This window comes from Pristiophorus japonicus, unplaced genomic scaffold (assembly GCF_044704955.1).
Source record: "Pristiophorus japonicus isolate sPriJap1 unplaced genomic scaffold, sPriJap1.hap1 HAP1_SCAFFOLD_274, whole genome shotgun sequence".
Classification (NCBI taxonomy): Eukaryota; Metazoa; Chordata; class Chondrichthyes; family Pristiophoridae; genus Pristiophorus; species Pristiophorus japonicus.
The window spans coordinates 630743-658341 of record NW_027252494.1 but is presented as its reverse complement, the minus strand read 5'-3'; the positions used below and the strand labels follow the sequence as shown (position 1 = coordinate 658341).

The window sequence follows — 27599 nt, the reverse complement described above, 5'->3', positions numbered from 1 at the left end:
CGGCGATAATTTTGGCCTCCTGGCCTTGGACACCCACAACTTTTCGAACGGTTTGATACCCATCAGGGACTGGCTGGCACCCGTGTCTAACTCCATTTATACTGGGATGCCATTGAGGAGCACTTTCATCATTATTGGTGGTGTCCTGGTGTATGAACTGTATACGTGCTCCACATGAACTCACTGAACTTCAGCTTCCAGCGATTTCCCCCAGCATTCATTTCTGCAATTTCTGCAGGTATTTTGCTCACCTCTGCAAACTCCGGCTGAGTGTGTGCTTCCATGCCTCCAGCATGAGCTGCTGTTTGAAACAAAAGGTCCCTTGCCAGTCGATCGTCCCTGACTGCCCCTGTTATTGCCCTTGAGTGCGCCATTAACAGGTGTTGATGGCCCCATTACTGGCCGCATTGTCCCTTGCAAAGGCGTGAATCGCCGTTCAGCTTGCCATTGTCTCTGTCGAACTCCCCCTTTGGGTTCGACTACATGTTGTGGCTTGCCCGACTGCCCGTGTCTGCCAGGAGAACTGTGTGCTGCTTTGACAATGTTGAATCTCTGTCCAACCATTCCTTAACACAGTACCTCTCATGTGTTCTGCTAATGGCCATGCTCGCGTGCTTTAAATCACAGTTTCTTGTCGCCATTAATACGTCCTTGCTATAAAGTATAAATGCTTGAGAGAAGGTCAGTCTGTGGCCTGTCCTTTATTCCTTAGCACTCAAGTGATGGAAGTGGGAAGTGGGTGGAGCTTCCCTTTTTATATCTGAATGTCGAGGTTAGGAGTATCTCCCACAAGTTCACCACCTAGTGGTCAGTGTTCTCATAGTGTACAACTTAGGTCAGATTATACATGGGTTACAATGCTGGTTGAATACATGACAAGTGCACAAATATCTCCCTGAGAGAGAGGGACTGAGAGACACCAGTCGGTGTACAGATATCTCCCTGAGGGACAGGGACTGAGAAACACCAGTCAATGTACAGATATCTCCCTGAGGGAGTGGACTGAGAGACACCAGTCAGTGTACAGATGTCTCTCTGAAGGAGAGGGACTGAGAGACACTAGTCAGTGTACAGATATCTCCTTGAGAAAGGGGATTGAGCGACACCAGTCAGCGGACAGATATCTCCCTCAGGGAGCAGGACTGAGAGACACCAGTCAGTGTACAGATATCCCCTGATAGAGAGGGACTGTGAGACACAAGCCCGTGCACAGATATCTCGCTGAGAGAGAGGGACTGAGAGACACCAGTCAGTGTACAGATATCTCCTGAGGGTGAGGGGACTGAGAGACACCAGTCAGTATACACTTATATCCCTGAGGGAGAGGGGAGTGAGATACACCAGTCAGTGATCAGATATCTTCCTGAGGGAGCGGGACTGAGAGACACCAGTCAGTCTACAGATATCTCCCTGAGAGAGAGGGGTTGAGAGACACCAGTCAGTGTACAGATATCTCTCTGAGAGAGAGGGGTTGAGAGACACCAGTCAGTGTACAGATATCTCCCTAAGGCAGCAAGGCTGAGAGACATCAGTCCGTGTACAGATATCTCCCTGAGAGAGAGGGCCTGAGAGACACCAGTCAGTGTCCAGATATCTCCCTGAGAGAGAGGGCCTGAGAGACACCAGTCAGTGTACAGAAATCTCCCTGAGGGAGAGGGACTGAGAGACACCAGTCAGTGTACAGATATCTGCCTGAGTGAGAGGGACTGATAGACCCCAGTCAGTGTACAGATATCTCCCTGAGGGAGAGGGACTGAGAGACACCAGTCAGTGTACAGATATATCCCTGAGGGAGAGGGACCGAGAGACACCAGTCAGTGTACAGATATATCCCTGAGGGAGAGGGACCGAGAGACACCAGTCAGTGTACAGATATATCCCTGAGGTAGCGGACTGAGAGACACCAGTCAGTGTACAGATATCTCCCTGAGGTAGCGGACTGAGAGACGCCAGTCAGTGTACAGATATCTCCCTGAGGTAGCGGACTGAGAGACACCAGTCAGTGTACAGATATCTCCCTGAGGTAGCGGACTGAGAGACGCCAGTCAGTGTACAGATATATCCCTGAGGTAGCGGACTGAGAGACACCAGTCAGTGTACAGATATCTCCCTGAGGGAGAGGGACTGAGAGACACCAGTCAGTGTACAGATATCTCCCTGAGGTAGCGGACTGAGAGACGCCAGTCAGTGTACAGATATCTCCCTGAGGTAGCGGACTGAGAGACGCCAGTCAGTGTACATTGGCGTGTGACTGTGCGCTGAGATTAATGTGTGACTGTATGTACAGTGCCCTGTGACTGCGCTGAATTTAATGAGTATTTTACAGGCGTCCTGTCGGAGGAACAGATCCGACTAAAGAAGATGAAGAAGCTGGAGGAAGAGGTGACAAAGACAATGATGGTGACCCCAAGTCCTCTCTCCGGCTGGGACATTCCGAGACTTACCGTGGCGCAGGTTGAGATGATCAGAAAACTCGTGGTTGCTCAGCAGCAGTGTAACAAGCGTTCGTTCAGTGACCGATTGAAAGTGACGGTAAGTGTTGGGCACGCCGATCGCTGACCTGAACCCAGCAAAGGCATTCAGGCATACAGCATCACTGGCTCACAGTTCTGGAGACACACAGTCGCCAAAATTCACTGCACGTAATTCATTGCCCAGTGTCAGCCTTGGCTCATTGCATAAGATTACATAGGATTAGAAACATAGAAATATAGAAAATAGGTGCAGGAGTAGGCCATTTGGCCCTTTGAGCCTGCACCACCATTCAATATGATCATGGCTGATCATGCAACTTCAGTACCCCATTCCTGCTTTCCCTCCATACCCCTTGATCCTTTTAGCCGTAAGGGCCATATCTAACTTCCTTTTGAATATATCTAACGAACTAGCCTCAACAACTTTCTGTGGTTGAGAATTCCAGAAGTTCATAATTCTCTGAGTGAAGAAGTTTCTCCTCATCTCGGTCCGAAATGGCTTACCCCTTACCCTTAAACTGTGACCCCTGGTTCTGGACTTCCCCAACATCGGGAACATTCTTCCCGCATCCAATCCCGTCAGAATTTTTAATGTTTCTATGAGGTCCCCTCTCATTCTTCTAAACTCCAGTGAATAAAGTCCCAGTTGATCCAGTCTCTCCTCATATGTCAGTCCTGCCATCCCGGGAATCAGTCTGGTGAACCTTCGCTGTACTCCCTTAATAGCAAGAACGTTCTTCCTCAGATTAGGAGACCAAAACTGAACACAATATTCCAGGTGAAGCCTCACCAAGGCTCTGTACAACTGCAGTAAGACCTCCCTGCTCCTATACTCAAATCCTCTCGCAATGAAGGCCAACACGCCATTTGCCTTCTTCACTACCTGCTGTACCTGCATGCCAACTTTCAATGACACAGGTTAACAAGGCCATAACAAAAGCTAAACAAGCACTCGGGTTTATTTCTAGAGAGATAGAATTGAAAAGTAGGGCAGTCATGCTAAACCTGTATGGAACCTTGGTTAGACCACACTGCGTACAGTTGTGGTCACCATATTATAAAAAGGATATCGAGGCACTGGAGAGGGTGCAGAGAAGATTTACAAGGATGATACCAGAAATGCGAGGGTATATATATCAGGAAAGGATGAACAGGCTGGGTCTCTTTTCTCTTGAAAAAAGAAGGCTGAGGGCCATGACACGCAGGTCTCGTTGCACCTCCCCTTTTCCTAATCTGTCACCATTCCGATAATATTCCGCCTCCCTGTTTTTGCCACCAAAGTGGATATCCTCACATTTATCCACATTATACTGCATCTGCCATGCTTTTGCCCACTCACCTAACCTGTCCAAGTCACCCTGCAGCCTCTTAGCATCCTCCTCACAGCTCACACTTCCAGCCAGTTTAGTGTCATCCGCAAACTTGGAGATATTACATTCAATTCGTCCATAGGATATATGGCACAGAACAGGACATTTGGCCCAACCAGTCCATGCCGACGTTTATGCTCCATTTCTCCCATCTTTCCTCAGCTAAATCTATCAGCATGACCCACTATTCCCTTCTCCCTCATATGCTTATCTAGCCTCCCCTTAAATGCATCGATACTATTCGCTTCAGCATTCTCTGTGGTCGCGAGTTCCACATTCTCACCACTTTCTGGGTAAGGAAGTTTCTTCTGAATTCCCTATTGGATTTCTTGGTGACTATCTTATATTGATGACCTCCAGTTATGCTCTTCCCCACAAGTGGTAACACTCTCTGTATCCACTCTATCAAAAGCTTTCATCATTTTAAAAACCTCTATTAGGTCACCCCTCAGCCTTCTTTTTTCATGAGAAAAGAGACCCAGCCTGTTCATCCTTTCCTGATATGTATACCCTCGCATTTCTGGTATCATCCTTATAATTCTTCTCTGCACCCTCTCCAGTGCCTCGATATCCTCTTTATAATATGGCGACCACAACTGTACGCAGTGTGGTCTAACCAAGCTTCCTTACAGGTTTAGCATAACTGCCCTACTTTTCAATTCTATCCCTCTAGAAATAAACCCTGGTGCTTGTTTAGCTTTTGTTATGGCCTTGTTAACCTGTGTCGCAACGTTTATTAATGTCCTCTTGTAATTTGTTGCAATATTGACTATCCCCCCTAATTTGGTGTCATCCGCAAATTTAAAGATAGTGTTTTTGATTTCAAAGTCTAAATTGTTAATATAAATTGTGAACAACAGTGGTCCCAGCACTGATCCTTGTGGAACACCATTACCCACCTTCTGCCACTGTGAATAGCTGCCCATTACCCCTACTCTCTGCTTTCTGTCTTGAAGCCAGCTAGCGATCCATTCTGCGACTTGTCCCCTGACTCTGCATTCTCGGACCTTGTCCATCAGTCTATTGTGGGGATCCTTATCGAAGGCCTTTTGAAAACCTAGATATATTACATCTACTGCATTACTCTCTCTGTTACCTCTTTCCCTGATGTCACCTTAGTCACTGATGCCCTATGACCTTTGTGACTCTCTGCCCTTTCCTGACCCACTCGGCTTATTTTTACCCAACACTCTGCTCTGTTCTACCGCCTTGACATTTCTCTTGCTGCTTTTAAATTTACTCTTTCCTGAATCCTCCCAACCCCCCTTCATTAGTTTAAAGCTCTATCTGCTACCCGAGATATTCAATTCAGCAGGACACTGGTTCCAGGTGGTCTGTAAACGACACCTATTTGTATGACTAATCCTTTATTATCTTCATTATCTTTTATCTCTATCGAAATGGACTCGATTTTTGTCTTGCTGATAGCTGCGTCACTTTTTCCACTGTTGGCCGAATTCACATCCCTGCCTTGACCCGCAATCTGCCTCCTGGGCTGGGAATGGGCCCGTAACTCACCCATTCTATCTCAGTGAGGCCAGCAGACCAGTTAGCCTCATTAGGCGCGAGGCTACCGTGTGTTGCTCCAACACCGGGCCCTAACTCACCGCCCTGGTGTCGGGCAGTGCGGATTTGGGATCAGTCACTGCCCTGGTGTCGGACAGTGGGTGTTATATATATGGACTTGTATTTACTCTGTACAGCCACCAGAGGGCTCATTCACCAGAGTCCGAAGGGATCCCATAGTCCCTTGGGAGCACAGGTATGGAGAGGCACTCTGGAGGCCTGAAATAAAAGACTACGGTCACACTTTACTTTGAGCTCACAGTGTTCAGTCTGATTCTTTCTCCATACACAACAACTGGTGATGAGATACAGATAGCCAACCCAAAGATACAGAGAACAATGGGCATCCTGGAGAAATTTTCAGAAGGAGATGGTTGGGAAACTTTTGTGGAGCGATTCGACCAATACATCGTGGCCAACGAGCTAGATGGGGAAGAGAACGCTGCCAAACGTAGAACAATCCTCCTCACTGTCTGTGGGGCACCAACGTATGGTCTCATGAAGAATCTGCTCACTCCAGCAAAACCCACGGAGAAACCGTACAACGACTTGTGCACACTGGTCCGGGAGCATTTGAACTCGAAGGAAAGCGTTCTGATGGTGAGGTACCGGTTCTACACTGACAAAAGGTCTGAAGGCCAGGAAGTGGCGAGTTATGTCGCCGAGCTAAGACACCTTGCAGGACATTGCGAATTTGGAGCATATGCTCAGAGACTTTATCGTACTTGGCATTGGCCAAAAAACCATACTTCGCAAACTTTTGACTGTAGAGACCCCAACCTTGAGTAAGGCCATAGAGATAGCCCAGGCGTTCATTGCCACCAGTGACAATACGAAGCAAATCTCTCAGCACACAAGTGTTGCTACAAGTACTGTGAACAAAGTGATGCTGGTTTTCAAATCATAACATACAGGGCAGGTCACATATACCTGCAGCTACATGTCTGCAGATGTCTCAGAGTCCACCATCAAGGGTGATGAATGCAAGGCCATGAACACCTTGTTGGTGCTGCGGGGGTGATCATCATTTCCATTCATGCTGATTCAAAGGATATGTTTGCAAGGGCTGTGGAACAATGAGACACCTCCAACGAGTGTGCAGGCGAGCTGCGAAGCCTGTTAAACCTGCAAACCACCACGTTGCAGAGGAGGACAGATCCACGGAGGATCACTACGAACCAGAGCCTCAGATCGAGGAGGCAGAGGTACATGGAGTGCACACATTCACCATGAATTGTCCCCCGATAACGCTGAATGTTGAACTAAATGGACTCCCGGTGTCAATGGAGCTGGACACGGGCGCGAGCCAGTCCATCATGGGTAAAAAGACTTTCGAAAGGTTGTGGTGCAACAAGGCCTCAAGGCCAGTCTTAACTCCAGTTCGTACGAGACTAAGAACTTACACAAAAGAACTGATTCCTGTAATCGGTAGTGCTACCGTAAAGGTCTCCTACGATGGAGTGGTGCACAAGCTACCACTCTGGGTGGTACCGGGCGATGGTCCCACGCTGCTCGACAGGAGCTGACTGGAAAAGATACGCTGGAACTGGGACGACGTCTGAGCGCTATCGCTCGCTGACGACACTTCGTGTGGCCAAGTTTTAAACAAATTTCCTTCGCTGTTCGAACCAGGCATCGGGAAATTCCAAGGAGCAAAAGTGCAGATCCACCTAATTCCGGGGGCGCGACCCATCCATCACAAGGCGAGAGCAGTACCGTACATGATGAGAGAAAGGGTAGAGATTGAGCTAGACTGGCTGCAACGAGAGGGCATCATTTCACCGATCGAGTTCAGTGAGTGGGCCAGTCCTATTGTCCCAGTCCTCAAGGGAGACAGGACCGTCAGAATTTGTGGAGATTACAAAGTAACTATCAATCGTTTCTCCCTGCAGGACCAATACCCACTACCAAAAGTCAATGACCTCTTTGCAACGTTGGCGGGAGGAAAGGCATTCATGAAGCTGGATCTGACTTCAGCCTACATGACGCAGGAACTGGAGGAATCATCGAAGGCCCTCACCTGCATCAACACGCACAAAGGTCTTTTTGTTTATAACAGATGCTCGTTTGGAATCCGATCAGCGGCGGTGATATTCCAGAGAAACATGGAAAGTTTACTGAAGTCGGTCCCGCACACCGTGGTCTTCCAGGATGACATCTTGGTCACAGGTCAGAACACAGTCGAGCATCTGCAGAACCTGGAGGAAGTTCTTAGTTGACTCAACCGCGTGGGGCTCAGGTTAAAACGTTCGAAGTGCGTTTTCCTGGCGCCTGAAGTGGAGTTCTTGGGAAGGAGGATTGCGGCGGATGGCATCAGACCCACCAACGCGAAGACAGAGGCAATCGAGAATGCACCAAGGCCACAGAACGTGACAGAGCTGCGGTCGTTTCTGGGACTCTTGAACTACTTTGGTAACTTCTTACCGGGTCTCAGCACCCTGCTAGAACCACTACATGTCTTACTACGAAAAGGGAGCGAATGGGTTTGGGGAAAAAGCCAAGAAAATGCCTTTGTAAAAGCGAGAACATTTTTATGCTCAAACAAATTGCTTGTGTTGTATGATCCATGTAAGTGTTTGGTGCTAGCATGTGATGCGTCGTCATATGGCGTCGGGTGTGCAACAAGCTAATGATTTCAGGAAACTACAACCGGTTGCTTCTGCATCTAGGAGTCTGTCTAAGGCCGAGAGAGCCTACAGCATGATTGAAAAAGAAGCGTTAGCATGTGTCTATGGGGTAAAGAAAATACAACAATACCTGTTGGGCTCAAATTCAAATTGGAAACTGACCATAAGCAACTTATATCCCTGTTTTTCAAGAGTAAAGGGATAAATACCAACGCATCAGCCCACAGAGATTGGCGCTCACGTTGTCCGCATACAACTATGCCATCCGGCACAGGCCAGGCACAGAAAACTGCGCCGATGCTCTCAGTCGGCTGCCATTGTCCACCACGGGGGTGTAAATGGCGCAGCCCGCAGATCTAGCCATGGTTATGGAAGCATTTGAGAGTGAGCAATCACCCGTCACTGCCCGACAGATCAAAACCTGGACAAGCCAGGACCCCTTATTATCTCTCGTCAAAAGCTGTGTGCTTCACAGGAGCTGGTCCAGTATCCCAGTGGAAATGCAGGAAGAGATAAAGCAGTTCCAGCGGTGCAAAGATGAAATGTCTACACAGGCACACTGCCTTCTGTGGGGCAATCGAGTAGTGGTCCCCAAGCAGGGCAGAGACACCTTCATCAATGACCTCCACAGTACCCACCCAGGCATCGTAATGATGAAAGCAAAGCCAGATCCCACATATGGTGGCCCGGTATCGATGTGGACTTAGAGTCCTGTGTTCACAGATGTAATACATGCTCGCAGTTAAGCAATGTACCCAGGGAGGCACCGCTAAGTTTATGGTCTTGGCCCTCCAAACCGTGGTCTAGGGTACACGTCGACTATGCAGGCCCGTTCTTGGGTAAAATGTTCCTTGTGGTTGTAGACGCGTACTCCAAGTGGATTGAATGTGAGATAATGTCGGCTAGCACGTCCGCTGCCACTACTGAAATCCTGCGGGCCATGTTTGCCACACACGGCTTACCCGATGCCCTGGTGAGCAACAACGGGCCATGTTTTACCAGTGCTGAGTTCAAAGAATTCATTACCCGTAACGGGATCAAACATGTCACATCTGCCCCGTTTAAACCAGCGTCCAATGGTCAGGCAGAGGGAGCAGTGCAAACCATCAAGCAAGGCTTGAAGAGGGTAAGTGAAGGCTTACTGCAGACTCGCCTATCCCGAGTCCTGCTCAGCTACCGCACGAGACCACACTCACTCACTGGGATCCCACCTGCTGAACTGCTCATGAAAAGAGCATTTAAGACAAGGCTCTCGTTAGTTCACCCTGATCTACATGAACAGGTAGACAGCAGGTGGCTTCAACAAAGTGCATACCATGATAGTGCAAATGTGTCAAGCGAGATTGAAATCAATGATTCTGTAGTTGTATTGAACTATGGACAAGGTCCCAAGTGGCTTCCCGGCATTGTCGTGGCCAAAGAGGGGAGCAGGGTGTTTCAGGTCAAACTTTCAAATGGACTCATTCACCGGAAACACTTGGACCAAATCAAACTCAGATTCACAGACTATCCTGAGCAGCCCACCTTGGACCCTACCTTTTTTGATCCCCCAACATACATACCAGTGGCAACCGGCATCACGGTTGACTACGAAGCAGAACCCATCATCTACAGCAGCCCAGCAGGGCCCAACACACCAGGCAGCCCAGCAAGGCCAGCTGCACAGCAGCCCAGCGAGGGCCCAACAAATGATTCAATAACACCAGCTTTCACACCGAGACGATCAACCAGGGCAAGAAGGGCCCCAGATCGACTCACATTGTAAATAGTTACACTATTTACTTTGGGGGGAATGTTGTTATATATGTGGACTTGTATTTACTCTGTACAGCCACCAGAGGGCTCATTCCCCAGAGTCCCAAGGGATCCCATAATCCCTTGGGAGCACAGGTATTTAAGGAGGCCTCACAGGCTGGAGAGGCACCCTGGAGACCTGCAATAAAAGACTAAGGCCACAATTTATTTTGAGCTCACAGTGTTCAGTCTGACTCTTTCTCCACACACAACAGTGGGGATTTAAGATCAGTCACTGCCCTGGTGTCGGAGAGTGGGGACTTGGGATCAGTCACTGCCCTGGTTGGGTAACAAAGCAGTACTATAAATAACAAGGGCGATCTGATAGTTCTCACTAAAACTATTAACCACTCCTAGTGACCAGAGCAATCCGCCCCCGCCCCCACCACAGCTCATGAGACCTTATTTTTTTATGCTTCATGCACAAAGTTTCTGAGATTGATGGGTTCAGTGCCTCATGTCTTTTATCACATGATTATCCAAAACTTGGCTGCCTGTGTCCTAACTCACACGAAGTCTTGCTCACCTATCATCGTCACCCCTGTGCTTGCTGACCAACATTGGCTCGCTCGATTTCAAAATTATTGTTTTCAATACACTTAATGGCCTCGTCCCTCCCTATCTCTGTGAACTCCTCCAGCCCCACACTACCCGAGATAGCTGCACTCCACTAATTCTGCACACTTGAGCATCCCTGATTATAATCGTTCCACCATCGGTTGCCGTGCCAATAGCTGCTGAGGCTAAGCTCAAGAATTCCCTGCCTAAACCTCTCTGCCTCTTTATCCCTATTTCCTCCTTTAAGATGCTCCTTAAAACCTACCTCTTTGACCAAGCTTTTGGTCACCTGCCCTAATTTCAACTTAATGTCAAATATTTGTTTTATAATACTTGTGTGAAGCGCCTTGGGACGTTTACTTTGTTAAAGCTGCTATTTAAAGACAAGTTGTTGTTGATGATGGATTCAATGCTTTGTCCCACAGCCTTGGCCGCTAAGTGTCGATTCACACAATCGAGAACTGAGGCAGCAGAGGTTTGCACACTTCACCGAACTGGCCATCATCTCTGTCCAGGAAATAGTTGACTTCGCAAAACAGGTGACGGGGTTCCTGGATCTCACCCGTGAAGATCAGATCGCTCTGCTCAAGACTTCCACCATTGAGGTATGGTTCCAATTCCAGCGGGGCTGCAGCAGCATGCACTGCTCGGGCACAAACAGCACGTTAGCACATTGCCAAGATAATTGCTGATTGGCACATGAGATCCAAAGAGGTTCTGTTTGCAAATCTCATTCAGTCACTGAGCCACATCCAAAACATCACTGAGCATAGTGAGAAAATCTACAATGGGATTACAACTGATTCCTGGCCCGTGGGAGAGTGTGTTTTACACTGAGATTATCACTGATTCCTGGCCCATGGGAGAGTGTGTTTAAACTGGGATTATCACTGGGACATGGCACGTGAGAGAGTGTGTTTTACACTGGGATCATCACTGAGTCCTGGCCCGTGGGACAGTGTGTGTTACACTGGGTTTATCACTGATTTCTGGCCCGTGGGGGAGTGTGTTTTACACTGGAATTATCACTGATTCCTGGCCCATGGGAGAGTGTGTTTTATACTGGGATTATCACTGATTCCTAGCCCGTGGGAGAGTGTGTTTTACACTGGGATTATCACTGATTCCTGGCCCGGGGGACAGTGTGATTTACACTGGGATTATCACTGATTCCTGGCCCGGGGGAGAGTGTGTTTTACACTGGGATTATCACTGATTCCTGGACCGTGGGAGAGTGTGTTTTACACTGGGATTATCACTGATTCCTGGCCCGGGGGAGAGTGTGTTTTACACTGGGATTTTCACTGATACCTGGCCTGTGTGAGAGTCTGTATTACACTGGGATTATCACTGATTCCTGGCCCGTGGGAGAGTGTGTTTTACATTGGGATTATCACTGAGTCCTGGCCCGTGGGAGAGTGTGTTTTACACTGGGATTATCACTGCTTCATGGCCCGGCGGAGAGTGCGTTTTACACTGGGATTATCACTGATTCCTGGCACGTGAGAGAGTGTGTTTTACACTGGGATTATCCCTGATTCATGGCCCGGGGGAGAGTGTGTTTTACACTGGGACTGTCACTAATTCCTGGCCCATGGGAGAGTGTGTTTTTTCGATGGAATTATCACTGATTCCCAGCCCGGGGGAGAGTCTGTTTGAACTGGGATTATCACTGGGACATGGCCCATGGGAGAGTGTGTTTTACACTGGGATTATTACTGATTCCTGGCCCGTGGGAGAGTGTGTTTTACACTGGGATTATCACTGATTCCAGGCCCGTGGGAGAGTGTGTTTTACACTGGGATTACCACTGGGGCATGGCCCGAGGGAGAGTGTGTTTTACACTGGGATTATCACTGATTCCAGGCCCGTGGGAGATGGTGTTTTACACTGGGACTATCCCTGTATCCTGGCACGTGAGAGAGTGTGTATTACACTGGGATTATCACTGATTCCTGGCACATGAGAGAGAGTGTTTTACACTGGGATTATCACTGATTCCTGGCCCGTGGGAGATTGTGTTTTACACTGGGATTATCACTGATTCATGGCCCAGGGGAGAGTGTGTTTTACACTGGGATTATCACTGATTCCTGCCCCTGGGAGAGTGTGTTTTACACTGGGATTATCACTGATTCCTCGCACGTGAGAGTGAGTATTTTACACTGGGATTGTCACTGATTCCTGGCCCGTGGGAGAGTGTGTTTTAGACTGGGATTATCACTGATTCATGTCCCGGGGGAGAGGGTGTTTTAAACTGGGATTATCACTGACTCCTGGCCTGTGGGAGAGTGTGTTTTACACTGGGATTATCACTGATTCCTGGCCCGTGGGAGAGTGTGTTTTACAGTGGGATTATCACTGATTCCTGGCCCATGGGAGAGTGTGTTTTACACTGGGATTATCACTGATTCCTGGCCCGTGGGAGAGTGTGTTTTACACTGGGATTATCACTGAGTCCTGGCCCGTGGGTGAGTGTGTTTTACACTGGGATTATCACTGATTCCTGGCCCGTGGGAGAGTGTGTTTTACACTGGGATTATCACTCATTCCTGGCCTGTGGGAGAGTGTGTTTTACACTGGGATTATCACTGGGACATGGCCCGTGAGAGAGTGTGTTTTACACTGGGATTATCCCTGATTCCTGGCCCCTGGGAGAGTGTGTTTTACACTGGGATTATCACTGATTCCTGGCCCGTGTGAGAGTGTGTTTTACACTGGGATTATCCCTGATTCCTAGCCTGTGGGAGAGTGTGTTTTACACTGTGATTATCACTGGGACATGGCCCGTGGGAGAGTGTGTTTTACACTGCGATTATCACTGATTCCTGGCCCGTGGGAGAGTGTGTTTTACACTGGGATTATCCCCGATTCCTGGCCCGTGGGATAGTGTGTTTTACACTGGGATGATCCCTGATCCCTGGCCCGTGTGAGAGTGTGTTTTACACTGGGATTATCCCTGATTCCTGGCCCGTGGTTGAGTGTGCTTTACACAGGGATTATCCCTGATTCCTGGCCTGTGGGAGAGTGTGTTTTACACTGGGACTGTCACTGATTCCTGGCCGGTGGGAGAGTGTGTTTTACACTGGGATTATCACTGATTCCTGGCCCGGGGGACAGTGTGTTTTACACTGAGATTGTCACTAATTCCTGGACGGTGGGAGAGTGTGTTTTACACTGGGATTATCACTGATTCATGGCACATGAGAGAATGTGTTTTACACTGAGATTATCCCTGATTCATGGCATAGGGCAGAGTATGTTTTACATTGGGATAATCACTGATTTCTGGCCCGTGGGATAGTGTGTTTTACACTGGGATGATCCCTGATTCCTGGCCCCTGGGAGAGTGTGTGTTTTACACTGGGATTATCCCTGATTCATGGCCCGGGGGAGAGTGTGTTTTACACTATGACTGTCACTAATTCCTGGCCCATGGGAGAGTGTGTTTTACATTGGGATTATCACTGATTCCCGGCCCGGTGGAGAGTCTGTTTTAACTGGGATTATCACTGGGACATGGCCCATGGGAGAGTGTGTTCTACACTGGGATTATCACTGATTCCTGGCCCGTGGGAGAGTGTGTTTTACACTGGGATTATCACTGCTTCATGGCCCGGCGGAGAGTGCGTTTTACACTGGGATTATCACTGATTCCTGGCACGTGAGAGAGTGTGTTTTACACTGGGATTATCCCTGATTCATGGCCCGGGGGAGAGTGTGTTTTACACTGGGACTGTCACTAATTCCTGGCCCATGGGAGAGTGTGTTTTACGTTGGGATTATCACTGATTCCCAGCCCGGGGGAGAGTCTGTTTTAACTGGGATTATCACTGGGACATGGCCCATGGGAGAGTGTGTTTTACACTGGGATTATCACTGATTCCTGGCCCGTGGGAGAGTGTGTTTTACACTGGGATTATCACTGATTCCAGGCCCGTGGGAGAGTGTGTTTTACACTGGGATTACCACTGGGGCATGGCCCGAGGGAGAGTGTGTTTTACACTGGGATTATCACTGATTCCAGGCCCGTGGGAGATGGTGTTTTACACTGGGATTATCACTGATTCCTGGCCCGTGGGAGAGTGTGTTTTACACTTGGACTATCCCTGTATCCTGGCACATGAGAGAGTGTGTATTACACTGGGATTATCACTGATTCCTGGCACATGAGAGAGAGTGTTTTACACTGGGATTATCACTGATTCCTGGCCCGTGGGAGATTGTGTTTTACACTGGGATTATCACTGATTCATGGCCCAGGGGAGAGTGTGTTTTACACTGGGATTATCACTGATTTCTGCCCCTGGGAGAGTGTGTTTTACACTGGGATTATCACTGATTCCTCGCATGTGAGAGTGAGTGTGTTTTACACTGGGATTGTCACTGATTCCTGGCCCGTGGGAGAGTGTGTTTTAGACTGGGATTATCACTGATTCATGTCCCGGGGGAGAGGGTGTTTTAAACTGGGATTATCACTGACTCCTGGCCTGTGGGAGAGTGTGTTTTACACTGGGATTATCACTGATTCCTGGCCCGTGGGAGAGTATGTTTTACAGTGGGATTATCACTGATTCCTGGCCCATGGGAGAGTGTGTTTTACACTGGGATTATCACTGATTCCTGGCCCGTGGGAGAGTGTGTTTTACACTGGGATTATCACTGATTCCTGGCCCGTGGGAGAGTGTGTTTTACACTGGGATTATTACTCATTCCTGGCCTGTGGGAGAGTGTGTTTTACACTGGGATTATCACTGGGACATGGCCCGTGAGAGAGTGTGTTTTACACTGGGATTATCCCTGATTCCTGGCCCCTGGGAGAGTGTGTTTTACACTGGGATTATCACTGATTCCTGGCCCGTGTGAGAGTGTGTTTTACACTGGGATTATCCCTGATTCCTAGCCTGTGGGAGAGTGTGTTTTACACTGTGATTATCACTGGGACATGGCCCGTGGGAGAGTGTGTTTTACACTGCGATTATCACTGATTCCTGGCCCGTGGGAGAGTGTGTTTTACACTGGGATTATCCCCGATTCCTGGCCCGTGGGATAGTGTGTTTTACACTGGGATGATCCCTGATCCCTGGCCCGTGTGAGAGTGTGTTTTACACTGGGATTATCCCTGATTCCTGGCCCGTGGTTGAGTGTGCTTTACACAGGGATTATCCCTGATTCCTGGCCTGTGGGAGAGTGTGTTTTACACTGGGACTGTCACTGATTCCTGGCCGGTGGGAGAGTGTGTTTTACACTGGGATTATCACTGATTCCTGGCCCGGGGGACAGTGTGTTTTACACTGAGATTGTCACTAATTCCTGGACGGTGGGAGAGTGTGTTTTACACTGGGATTATCACTGATTCATGGCACATGAGAGAATGTGTTTTACACTGAGATTATCCCTGATTCATGGCATGGAGCAGAGTATGTTTTACATTGGGATAATCACTGATTTCTGGCCCGTGGGATAGTGTGTTTTACACTGGGATGATCCCTGATTCCTGGCCCCTGGGAGAGTGTGTGTTTTACACTGGGATTATCCCTGATTCATGGCCCGGGGGAGAGTGTGTTTTACACTATGACTGTCACTAATTCCTGGCCCATGTGAGAGTGTGTTTTACATTGGGATTATCACTGATTCCCGGCCCGGCGGAGAGTCTGTTTTAACTGGGATTATCACTGGGACATGGCCCATGGGAGAGTGTGTTCTACACTGGGATTATCACTGATTTCTGGCCCGTGGGAGAGTGTGTTTTACACTGGAATTATCACTGATTCCTGGCCCATGGGAGAGTGTGTTTTATACTGGGATTATCACTGATTCCTAGCCCGTGGGAGAGTGTGTTTTACACTGGGATTATCACTGATTCCTGGCCCGGGGGACAGTGTGATTTACACTGGGATTATCACTGATTCCTGGCCCGGGGGAGAGTGTGTTTTACACTGGGATTATCACTGATTCCAGGCCCGTGGGAGAGTGTGTTTTACACTGGGATTATCACTGATTCCTGGCCCGGGGGAGAGTGTGTTTTACACTGGGATTTTCACTGATACCTGGCCTGTGTGAGAGTCTGTATTACACTGGGATTATCACTGATTCCTGGCCCGTGGGAGAGTGTGTTTTACATTGGGATTATCACTGAGTCCTGGCCCGGGGGAGAGTGTGTTTTACACTGGGATTATCACTGCTTCATGGCCCGGCGGAGAGTGCGTTTTACACTGGGATTATCACTGATTCCTGGCACGTGAGAGAGTGTGTTTTACACTGGGATTATCCCTGATTCATGGCCCGGGGGAGAGTGTGTATTACACTGGGACTGTCACTAATTCCTGGCCCATGGGAGAGTGTGTTTTACGTTGGGATTATCACTGATTCCCAGCCCGGGGAGAGTCTGTTTTAACTGGGATTATCACTGGGACATGGCCCATGGGAGAGTGTGTTTTACACTGGGATTATCACTGATTCCTGGCCCGTGGGAGAGTGTGTTTTACACTGGGATTATCACTGATTCCAGGCCCGTGGGAGAGTGTGTTTTACACTGGGATTACCACTGGAGCATGGCCCGAGGGAGAGTGTGTTTTACACTGGGATTATCACTGATTCCAGGCCCGTGGGAGATGGTGTTTTACACTGGGATTATCACTGATTCCTGGCCCGTGGGAGAGTGTGTTTTACACTGGGACTATCCCTGTATCCTGGCACGTGAGAGAGTGTGTATTACACTGGGAATTTTCACTGATTCCTGGCACATGAGAGAGAGTGTTTTACACTGGGATTATCACTGATTCCTGGCCCGTGGGAGATTGTGTTTTACACTGGGATTATCACTGATTCATGGCCCAGGGGAGAGTGTGTTTTACACTGGGATTATCACTGATTCCTGCCCCTGGGAGAGTGTGTTTTACACTGGGATTATCACTGATTCCTCGCACGTGAGAGTGAGTGTGTTTTACACTGGGATTGTCACTGATTCCTGGCCCGTGGGAGAGTGTGTTTTAGACTGGGATTATCACTGATTCATGTCCCGGGGGAGAGGGTGTTTTACACTGGGATTATCACTGACTCCTGGCCTGTGGGAGAGTGTGTTTTACACTGGGATTATCACTGATTCCTGGCCCGTGGGAGAGTGTGTTTTACAGTGGGATTATCACTGATTCCTGGCCCATGGGAGAGTGTGTTTTACACTGGGATTATCACTGATTCCTGGCCCGTGGGAGAGTGTGTTTTACACTGGGATTATCACTGTGTCCTGGCCCGTGGGTGAGTGTGTTTTACACTGGGATTATCACTGATTCCTGGCCCGTGGGAGAGTGTGTTTTACACTGGGATTATCACTCATTCCTGGCCTGTGGGAGAGTGTGTTTTACACTGGGATTATCACTGGGACATGGCCCGTGAGAGAGTGTGTTTTACACTGGGATTATCCCTGATTCCTGGCCCCTGGGAGAGTGTGTTTTACACTGGGATTATCACTGATTCCTGGCCCGTGTGAGAGTGTGTTTTACACTGGGATTATCCCTGATTCCTAGCCTGTGGGAGAGTGTGTTTTACACTGTGATTATCACTGGGACATGGCCCGTGGGAGAGTGTGTTTTACACTGCGATTATCACTGATTCCTGGCCCGTGGGAGAGTGTGTTTTACACTGGGATTATCCCCGATTCCTGGCCCGTGGGATAGTGTGTTTTACACTGGGATGAACCCTGATCCCTGGCCCGTGTGAGAGTGTGTTTTACACTGGGATTATCCCTGATTCCTGGCCCGTGGTAGAGTGTGCTTTACACAGGGATTATCCCTGATTCCTGGCCTGTGGGAGAGTGTGTTTTACACTGGGACTGTCACTGATTCCTGGCCGGTGGGAGAGTGTGTTTTACACTGGGATTATCACTGATTCCTGGCCCGGGGGAGAGTGTGTTTTACACTGAGATTGTCACTAATTCCTGGACGGTGGGAGAGTGTGTTTTACACTGGGATTATCACTGATTCATGGCACATGAGAGAATGTGTTTTACACTGAGATTATCCCTGATTCATGGCATGGGGCAGAGTATGTTTTACATTGGGATAATCACTGATTTCTGGCCCGTGGGATAGTGTGTTTTACACTGGGATGATCCCTGATTCCTGGCCCCTGGGAGAGTGTGTGTTTTACACTGGGATTATCCCTGATTCATGGCCCGGGGGAGAGTGTGTTTTACACTATGACTGTCACTAATTCCTGGCCCATGGGAGAGTGTGTTTTACATTGGGATTATCACTGATTCCCGGCCCGGCGGAGAGTCTGTTTTAACTGGGATTATCACTGGGACATGGCCCATGGGAGAGTGTGTTTTACACTGGGATTATCACTGATTCCTGGCCCGTGGGAGAGTGTGTTTTACACTGGGATTATCACTGATTCCAGGCCCGTGGGAGAGTGTGTTTTACACTGGGATTATCACTGGGACATGGCCCGAGGGAGAGTGTGTTTTACACTGGGATTATCACTGATTCCAGGCCCGTGGGAGAGTGTGTTTTACACTGGGATTATCACTGATTCCTGGCCTGTGGGAGAGTGTGTTTTACACTGGGATTATCACTGATTCCTGGACCGTGGGAGATTGTGTTTTACACTGGGATTATCACTGATTTCTGGCCCGGGGGAGAGTGTGTTTTACACTGGGATTATCACTGATCCTGGCCCGTGGGAGAGTGTGTTTTACACTGGGATTATCACTGCAACATGGCCCGTGGGAAGAGTGTGTTTTACACTGGGATTATCACTGCAACATGGCCCGTGGGAAGAGTGTGTTTTATACTGGGATTATCACTGCAACATGGCCGGTGGGAAGAGTGTGTTTTACACTTACTTTATCACTGATTCCTGGCTCGTGGGAGAGTGTGTTTTACACTGGGATTATCATTGCAACATGGCCCGTGGGAAGAGTGTGTTTTACACGAACATTATCACTGATTCCTGGTCCGTGGGAGAGTGTGTTTTACACTGGGATTATCACTGCAACATGGCCCGTGGGAAGAGTGTGTTTTACACTGGGATTATCACTGATATCCAGGCCATGGGAGAGTATGTTTTACACTGGGATTATCACTGATATCCAGGCCATGGGAGAGTATGTTTTACACTGGGATTATCGCTGATTCCTGGCCCGTGGGAGAGTGTGTTTCACACTGGGATTATCAATGATCCCCGGCCCGTGGGAGAGTGTGTTTTACACTGTGATTATCACTGATATCCAGGCCATGGGAGAGTATGTTTTACACTGGGATTATCGCTGATTCCTGGCCTGTGCGAGAGTGTGTTTTACACTGGGATTATCACTGATTCCATGCCCGTGAGAGAGTGTCTTTTACACTGGGATTATCACTGATTCCTGGCCCGTGAGAGAGTGTGTTTTACACTGGGATTATCACTGATTCCTGGCTGGAGAAGAGTGTGTTCTAACTGGGATTATCACTGATTCCTGGCTCGTGGGAGAGCGTGTTTTACACTGGGATTATCACTGATTCCAGGCCCGTGGGAGACTGTATTTTACACTGGGATTATCACTGATTCCAGGCCCGTGGGAGAGTGTGTTTTACACTGAGATTATCACTGATTCCTGGCCTGTGGGAGAGTGTGATTTACACTGGGATTATCACTGATTCCTGGATTGTGAGAGAATGTGTTTTACACTGAGATTATCACTGATTCCTGGCCCGTGGGAGAGTGTGTTTTACACTGGGATTATCACTGATTCCTGGCCCATGGAAGAGTGTGTTTTACACTGGGATTATCACTGATTCCTGGCCGTGGGAGAGTGTGTTTTACACTGGGATTATCACTGATTCCTGGCCCATGGAAGAGTATGTTTTACACTGGGATTATCGCTGATTCCTGGCCTGTGCGAGAGTGTGTTTTACACTGGGATTATCACTGATTCCATGCCCGTGAGAGAGTGTCTTTTACACTGGGATTATCACTGATTCCTGGCCCGTGAGAGAGTGTGTTTTACACTGGGATTATCACTGATTCCTGGCTGGAGAAGAGTGTGTTCTAACTGGGATTATCACTGATTCCTGGCTCGTGGGAGAGCGTGTTTTACACTGGGATTATCACTGATTCCAGGCCCGTGGGAGACTGTATTTTACACTGGGATTATCACTGATTCCAGGCCCGTGGGAGAGTGTGTTTTACACTGAGATTATCACTGATTCCTGGCCTGTGGGAGAGTGTGATTTACACTGGGATTATCACTGATTCCTGGATTGTGAGAGAATGTGTTTTACACTGAGATTATCACTGATTCCTGGCCCGTGGGAGAGTGTGTTTTACACTGGGATTATCACTGATTCCTGGCCCATGGAAGAGTGTGTTTTACACTGGGATTATCACTGATTCCTGGCCGTGGGAGAGTGTGTTTTACACTGGGATTATCACTGATTCCTGGCCCATGGAAGAGTGTGTTTTACACTGGGATTATCACTGATTCCTGGCCCATGGGAGAGCGTGTTTTACACTGGGATTATCACTGATTCCTGGCCGTGGGAGAGTGTGTTTTACACTGGGATTATCACTGATTCCTGGCCCATGGGAAAGTGTGTTTTACACTGGGATTATCACTGATTCCAGGCCCGTGCGAGAGTGTGTTTTACACTGGGATTATCACTGCAACATGGCCCGTGGTAGTGTATGTTTTACACTGGGATTATCACTGATTCTTGGCCCATGGGAGAGTGTGTTTTACACTGGGATTATCACTGCAACATGGCCCGTGGTAGTGTGTGCTTTGCACTGGGATTATCACTAATTCCTGGCCCGTGGGTGAGTGTGTTTTACACTGGGATTGTCACTAATTCCTGGCCCGGGGGAAAGAGTGTTTTACACTGGGATTATCACTGATTTCTGGCCCGTGGGAGAGTGTGTTTTACACTGGGATTATCACTGGGACATTGCCTGTGGGAGAGTGTGTTTTACGCTGGGATTATCACTGATTCCTGGCCCATGGGAGAGTGTGTTTTACACTGGGATTTTCACTGATTACTGGCCCATGGGAGAGTGTGTTTTACACTGGGATTTTCACTGATTACTGGCCCGTGGGAGAGTGTGTTTTACACTGGTATTATGATTGGGACATGGCCCGTGAGAGTGTGTGTTTTACACTGGGATTATCACTGATTACTGGCCCGTGGGAGAGTGTGTTTTACACTGGGATTATCACTGGGACATGGCATGTGGGAGAGTGTGTTTTACACTGGGATTATCACTGATTACTGGCCCGTGGGAGAGTATGTTTTACACTGGGATTATCACTGATTACTGGCCCGTGGGAGAGTGTATTTTACACTGGGATTATCACTGGTACATGGCCCGTGGGAGAGTGTGTTTTACACTGGGATTATCACTGATTCCTGGCCCGCGGGAGATTGTGTTTTACACTGGGATTATCACTGATTCCTTGCCTGTTGGAGAATGTGTGTTACACTGGCATTATCACTGGGACATGGCCCGTGAGAGAGTGTGTTTTGCACGCGATTATCACTGATTGATGGCCCGTGGAAGAGTGTGTTTTACAATGGGATTATCACTGATTTCTGGCCTGTGGGAGAGGGTGTTTTACACTGGGATTATCACTGCGACATGGTCAAAGGGAGAGTGTGTTTTACACTGAGATTATAACTAATTCCAGGCCCGTAGGAGAGTGTGTTTTACACTGGGATTATCACTGATTCCTGGCCCATGGGAAAGTGTGTTTTACACTGGGATTATCACTGATTACTGCCCCATGGGAGAGTGTGTTTACACTGGGATTCTCACTGATTACTGGCCCGTGGGTGAGTGTGTTTTACATTGGGATTATCACTGATTCCTGGCCTGTGCGAGAGTGTGTTTTACACTGGGATTCTCACTGGGATATGGTCAATGGGAGAGTGAGTTTTACACTGGGATTATCACTAATTCCTGGCCCGTGGGAGAGTGTGTTTTACACTGGGATTATCACTGATTCCTGGCCCATGGGAGAGTGTGCTTTACACTGGGATTATTACTGAGTCCTGGCCCGTGAGAAAGTGTGTTTTACACTGGGGTTATCACTGATTACTGGCCCGTGGGAGAGTGTGTTTTACACTGGGATTATCACTGATTACTGACCTTTGGGTGAGTGTGTTTTGCACTGGGATTATCGCTGATTCCTGGCCCGTGCGAGAGTGTGTTTTACACTGGGATTATCAATGATCCCCAGCCCGTGGGAGAGTGTGTTTTACACTGGGATTATCACTGATTCCTGGCCCGTGAGAGAGTGTCTTTTACACTGGGATTATCACTGATTCCTGGCCCGTGAGAGAGTGTTTTTTACACTGGGATTATCACTGATTCCTGGCTGGAGAAGAGTGTGTTCTAACTGGGATTATCACTGATTCCTGGCTCGTGGGAGAGCGTGTTTTACACTGGGATTATCACTGATTCCAGGCCCGTGGGAGACTGTATTTTACACTGGGATTATCACTGATTCCAGGCCCGTGGGAGAGTGTGTTTTACACTGAGATTATCACTGATTCCTGGCCTGTGGGAGAGTGTGATTTACACTGGGATTATCACTGATTCCTGGATTGTGAGAGAATGTGTTTTACACTGAGATTATCACTGATTCCTGGCCCGTGGGAGAGTGTGTTTTACACTGGTATTATGACTGGGACATGGCCCGTGGGAGAGTGTGCTTTACACTGGGATTGTCACTGATTCCTGGCCCGTGGGAGAGTGTGTTTTACACTGGGATTATCACTGATTCCTGGCCCATGGAAGAGTGTGTTTTACACTGGGATTATCACTGATTCCTGGCCCATGGAAGAGTGTGTTTTACACTGGGATTATCACTGATTCCTGGCCGTGGGAGAGTGTGTTTTACACTGGGATTATCACTGATTCCTGGCCCAAGGAAGAGTGTGTTTTACACTGGGATTATCACTGATTCCTGGCCCATGGGAGAGCGTGTTTTACACTGGGATTATCACTGATTCCTGGCCGTGGGAGAGTGTGTTTTACACTGGGATTATCACTGATTCCTGGCCCGTGGGAGAGTGTGTTTTACATTGGGATTATCACTGCGACATGTCCCGTGGGAGAGTGTGTTTTAAATTGGGATTATCACTGATTCCAGGCCCGTGGGAAAGTGTGTTTTACACTGGGATTATCACTGATCCCCGGCCCGTGGTAGAATGTGTTTTACACTGGGATTATCACTGATTCTTGGCCCATGGGAAAGTGTGTTTTACACTGGGATTATCACTGCAACATGGCCCGTGGTAGTGTGTGTTTTACACTGGGATTATCACTGATTCCTGGCCCGTGGGAAAGTGTGTTTTACACTGGGATTTTCACTGGGACATGGCCCGTGGGAGAGTGTGTTTTACACTGGGATTATCACTGCAACATGGCCCGTGGTAGTGTGTGCTTTGCACTGGGATTATCACTAATTCCTGGCCCGTGGGTGAGTGTGTTTTACACTGGGTTTGTCACTAATTCCTGGCCCGGGAGAAAGAGTGTTTTACACTGGGATTATCACTGATTTCTGGCCAGTGGGAGAGTGTGTTTTACACTGGGATTATCACTGGGACATTGCCTGTGGGAGAGTGTGTTTTACGCTGGGATTATCACTGATTCCTGGCCCATGGGAGAGTGTGTTTTACACTGGGATTATCACTGATTACTGGCCCGTGGGAGAGTGTGTTTTACACTGGGATTATCACTGGGACATGGCATGTGGGAGAGTGTGTTTTACACTGGGATTATCACTGATTACTGGCCCGTGGGAGAGTATGTTTTACACTGGGATTATCACTGATTACTGGCCCATGGGAGAGTGTATTTTACACTGGGATTATCACTGGTACATGGCCCGTGGGAGAGTGTGTTTTACACTGGGATTATCACTGATTTCTGGCCTGTGGGAGAGGGTGTTTTACACTGGGATTATCACTGCGACATGGTCAAAGGGAGAGTGTGTTTTACACTGAGATTATAACTAATTCCAGGCCCGTAGGAGAGTGTGTTTTACACTGGGATTATCACTGATTCCTGGCCCATGGGAAAGTGTGTTTTACACTGGGATTATCACTGATTACTGCCCCATGGGAGAGTGTGTTTACACTGGGATTCTCACTGATTACTGGCCCGTGGGTGAGTGTGTTTTACATTGGGATTATCACTGATTGCTGGCCTGTGCGAGAGTGTGTTTTACACTGGGATTATCACTAATTCCTGGCCCGTGGGAGAGTGTGTTTTACACTGGGATTATCACTGATTCCTGGCCCATGGGAGAGTGTGCTTTACACTGGGATTATTACTGATTCCTGGTCCGTGAGAAAGTGTGTTTTACACTGGGGTTATCACTGATTACTGGCCCGTGGGAGAGTGTGTTTTACACTGGGATTATCACTGATTAATGACCTGTGGGTGAGTGTGTTTTGCACTGGGATTATCGCTGATTCCTGGCCCGTGCGAGAGTGTGTTTTACACTGGGATTATCAATGATCCCCAGTCCGTGGGAGAGTGTGTTTTACACTGGGATTATCACTGATTCCTGGCCCGTGAGAGAGTGTCTTTTACACTGGGATTATCACTGATTCCTGGCCCGTGAGAGAGTGTGTTTTACACTGGGATTATCACTGATTCCTGGCTGGAGAAGAGTGTGTTCTAACTGGGATTATCACTGATTCCTGGCTCGTGGGAGAGCGTGTTTTACACTGGGATTATCACTGATTCCAGGCCCGTGGGAGACTGTATTTTACACTGGGATTATCACTGATTCCTGGCCTGTGGGAGAGTGTGATTTACACTGGGATTATCACTGATTCCTGGATTGTGAGAGAATGTGTTTTACACTGAGATTATCACTGATTCCTGGCCCGTGGGAGAGTGTGTTTTACACTGGTATTATGACTGGGACATGGCCCGAGGGAGAGTGTGCTTTACACTGGGATTGTCACTGATTCCTGGCCCGTGGGAGAGTGTGTTTTACACTGGGATTATCACTGATTCCTGGCCCATGGAAGAGTGTGTTTTACACTGGGATTATCACTGATTCCTGGCCCATTGAAGAGTGTGTTTTACACTGGGATTATCACTGATTCCTGGCCCATGGGAGAGCGTGTTTTACACTGGGATTATCACTGATTCCTGGCCGTGGGAGAGTGTGTTTTACACTGGGATTATCACTGATTCCTGGCATATGGGAGAGTGTGTTTTACATTGGGATTATCACTACGACATGTCCCGTGGGAGAGTGTGTTTTAAATTGGGATTATCACTGATTCCAGGCCCGTGGGAAAGTGTGTTTTACACTGGGATTATCACTGATTGCCGGCCCGTGGTAGAATGTGTTTTACACTGGGCTTATCACTGATTCCTGGCCGTGGGAGAGTGTGTTTTACACTGGGATTATCACTGATTCCAGGCCCGTGGGAGAGTGTGTTTTACACTGGGATTACCACTGGGGCATGGCCCGAGGGAGAGTGTGTTTTACACTGGGATTATCACTGATTCCTGGCCCGTGGGAGAGTGTGTTTTACACTGGGATTATCACTGATTCCAGGCCCGTGGGAGAGTGTGTTTTACACTAGGATTACCACTGAGGCATGGCCCGAGGGAGAGTGTGTTTTACACTGGGATTATCACTGATTCCAGGCCCGTGGGAGATGGTGTTTTACACTGGGATTATCACTGATTCCTGGCCCATGGGAGAGTGTGTTTTACACTGGGACTATCCCTGTATCCTGGCACGTGAGAGAGTGTGTATTACACTGGGAATTTTCACTGATTCCTGGCACATGAGAGAGAGTGTTTTACACTGGGATTATCACTGATTCCTGGCCTGTGGGAGATTGTGTTTTACACTGGGATTATCACTGATTCATGGCCCAGGGGAGAGTGTGTTTTACACTGGGATTATCACTGATTCCTGCCCCTGGGAGAGTGTGTTTTACACTGGGATTATCACTGATTCCTCGCACGTGAGAGTGAGTGTGTTTTACACTGGGATTGTCACTGATTCCTGGCCCGTGGGAGAGTGTGTTTTAGACTGGGATTATCACTGATTCATGTCCCGGGGGAGAGGGTGTTTTACACTGGGATTATCACTGACTCCTGGCCTGTGGGAGAGTGTGTTTTACACTGGGATTATCACTGATTCCTGGCCCGTGGGAGAGTGTGTTTTACAGTGGGATTATCACTGATTCCTGGCCCATGGGAGAGTGTGTTTTACACTGGGATTATCACTGATTCCTGGCCCGTGGGAGAGTGTGTTTTACACTGGGATTATCACTGTGTCCTGGCCCGTGGGTGAGTGTGTTTTACACTGGGATTATCACTGATTCCTGGCCCGTGGGAGAGTGTGTTTTACACTGGGATTATCACTCATTCCTGGCCTGTGGGAGAGTGTGTTTTACACTGGGATTATCACTGATTCCTGGCCCGTGGGAGAGTGTGTTTTACACTGGGATTATCACTGATTCCAGGCCCGTGGGAGACTGTATTTTACACTGGGATTATCACTGATTCCTGGCCTGTGGGAGAGTGTGATTTACACTGGGATTATCACTGATTCCTGGATTGTGAGAGAATGTGTTTTACACTGAGATTATCACTGATTCCTGGCCCGTGGGAGAGTGTGTTTTACACTGGTATTATGACTGGGACATGGCCCGAGGGAGAGTGTGCTTTACACTGGGATTGTCACTGATTCCTGGCCCGTGGGAGAGTGTGTTTTACACTGGGATTATCACTGATTCCTGGCCCATGGAAGAGTGTGTTTTACACTGGGATTATCACTGATTCCTGGCCCATGGAAGAGTGTGTTTTACACTGGGATTATCACTGATTCCTGGCCGTGGGAGAGTGTGTTTTACACTGGGATTATCACTGATTCCTGGCCCATGGAAGAGAGTGTTTTACACTGGGATTATCACTGATTCCTGGCCCATGGGAGAGCGTGTTTTACACTGGGATTATCACTGATTCCTGGCCGTGGGAGAGTGTGTTTTACACTGGGATTATCACTGATTCCTGGCCGTGGGAGAGTGTGTTTTACACTGGGATTATCACTGATTCCTGGCCCATGGGAGAGTGTGTTTTACATTGGGATTATCACTACGACATGTCCCGTGGGAGAGTGTGTTTTAAATTGGGATTATCACTGATTCCAGGCCCGTGGGAAAGTGTGTTTTACACTGGGATTATCACTG

General features: G+C 48.4%; 1 protein-coding gene across 1 annotated transcript in view; it reads left to right on the top strand.

The window, feature by feature from the left end:
* LOC139247600 (oxysterols receptor LXR-alpha-like) overlaps positions 1-27599 on the top strand; it is a 317920-nt gene that overhangs the window by 232439 nt on the left and 57882 nt on the right. Inside the window, exons 4-5 of the mRNA XM_070871678.1 lie at positions 2327-2532; positions 10815-10994. Of these exons, the coding sequence (XP_070727779.1) occupies positions 2327-2532; positions 10815-10994 (386 nt within the window). The remainder of the gene's footprint in view (positions 1-2326; positions 2533-10814; positions 10995-27599) is intronic.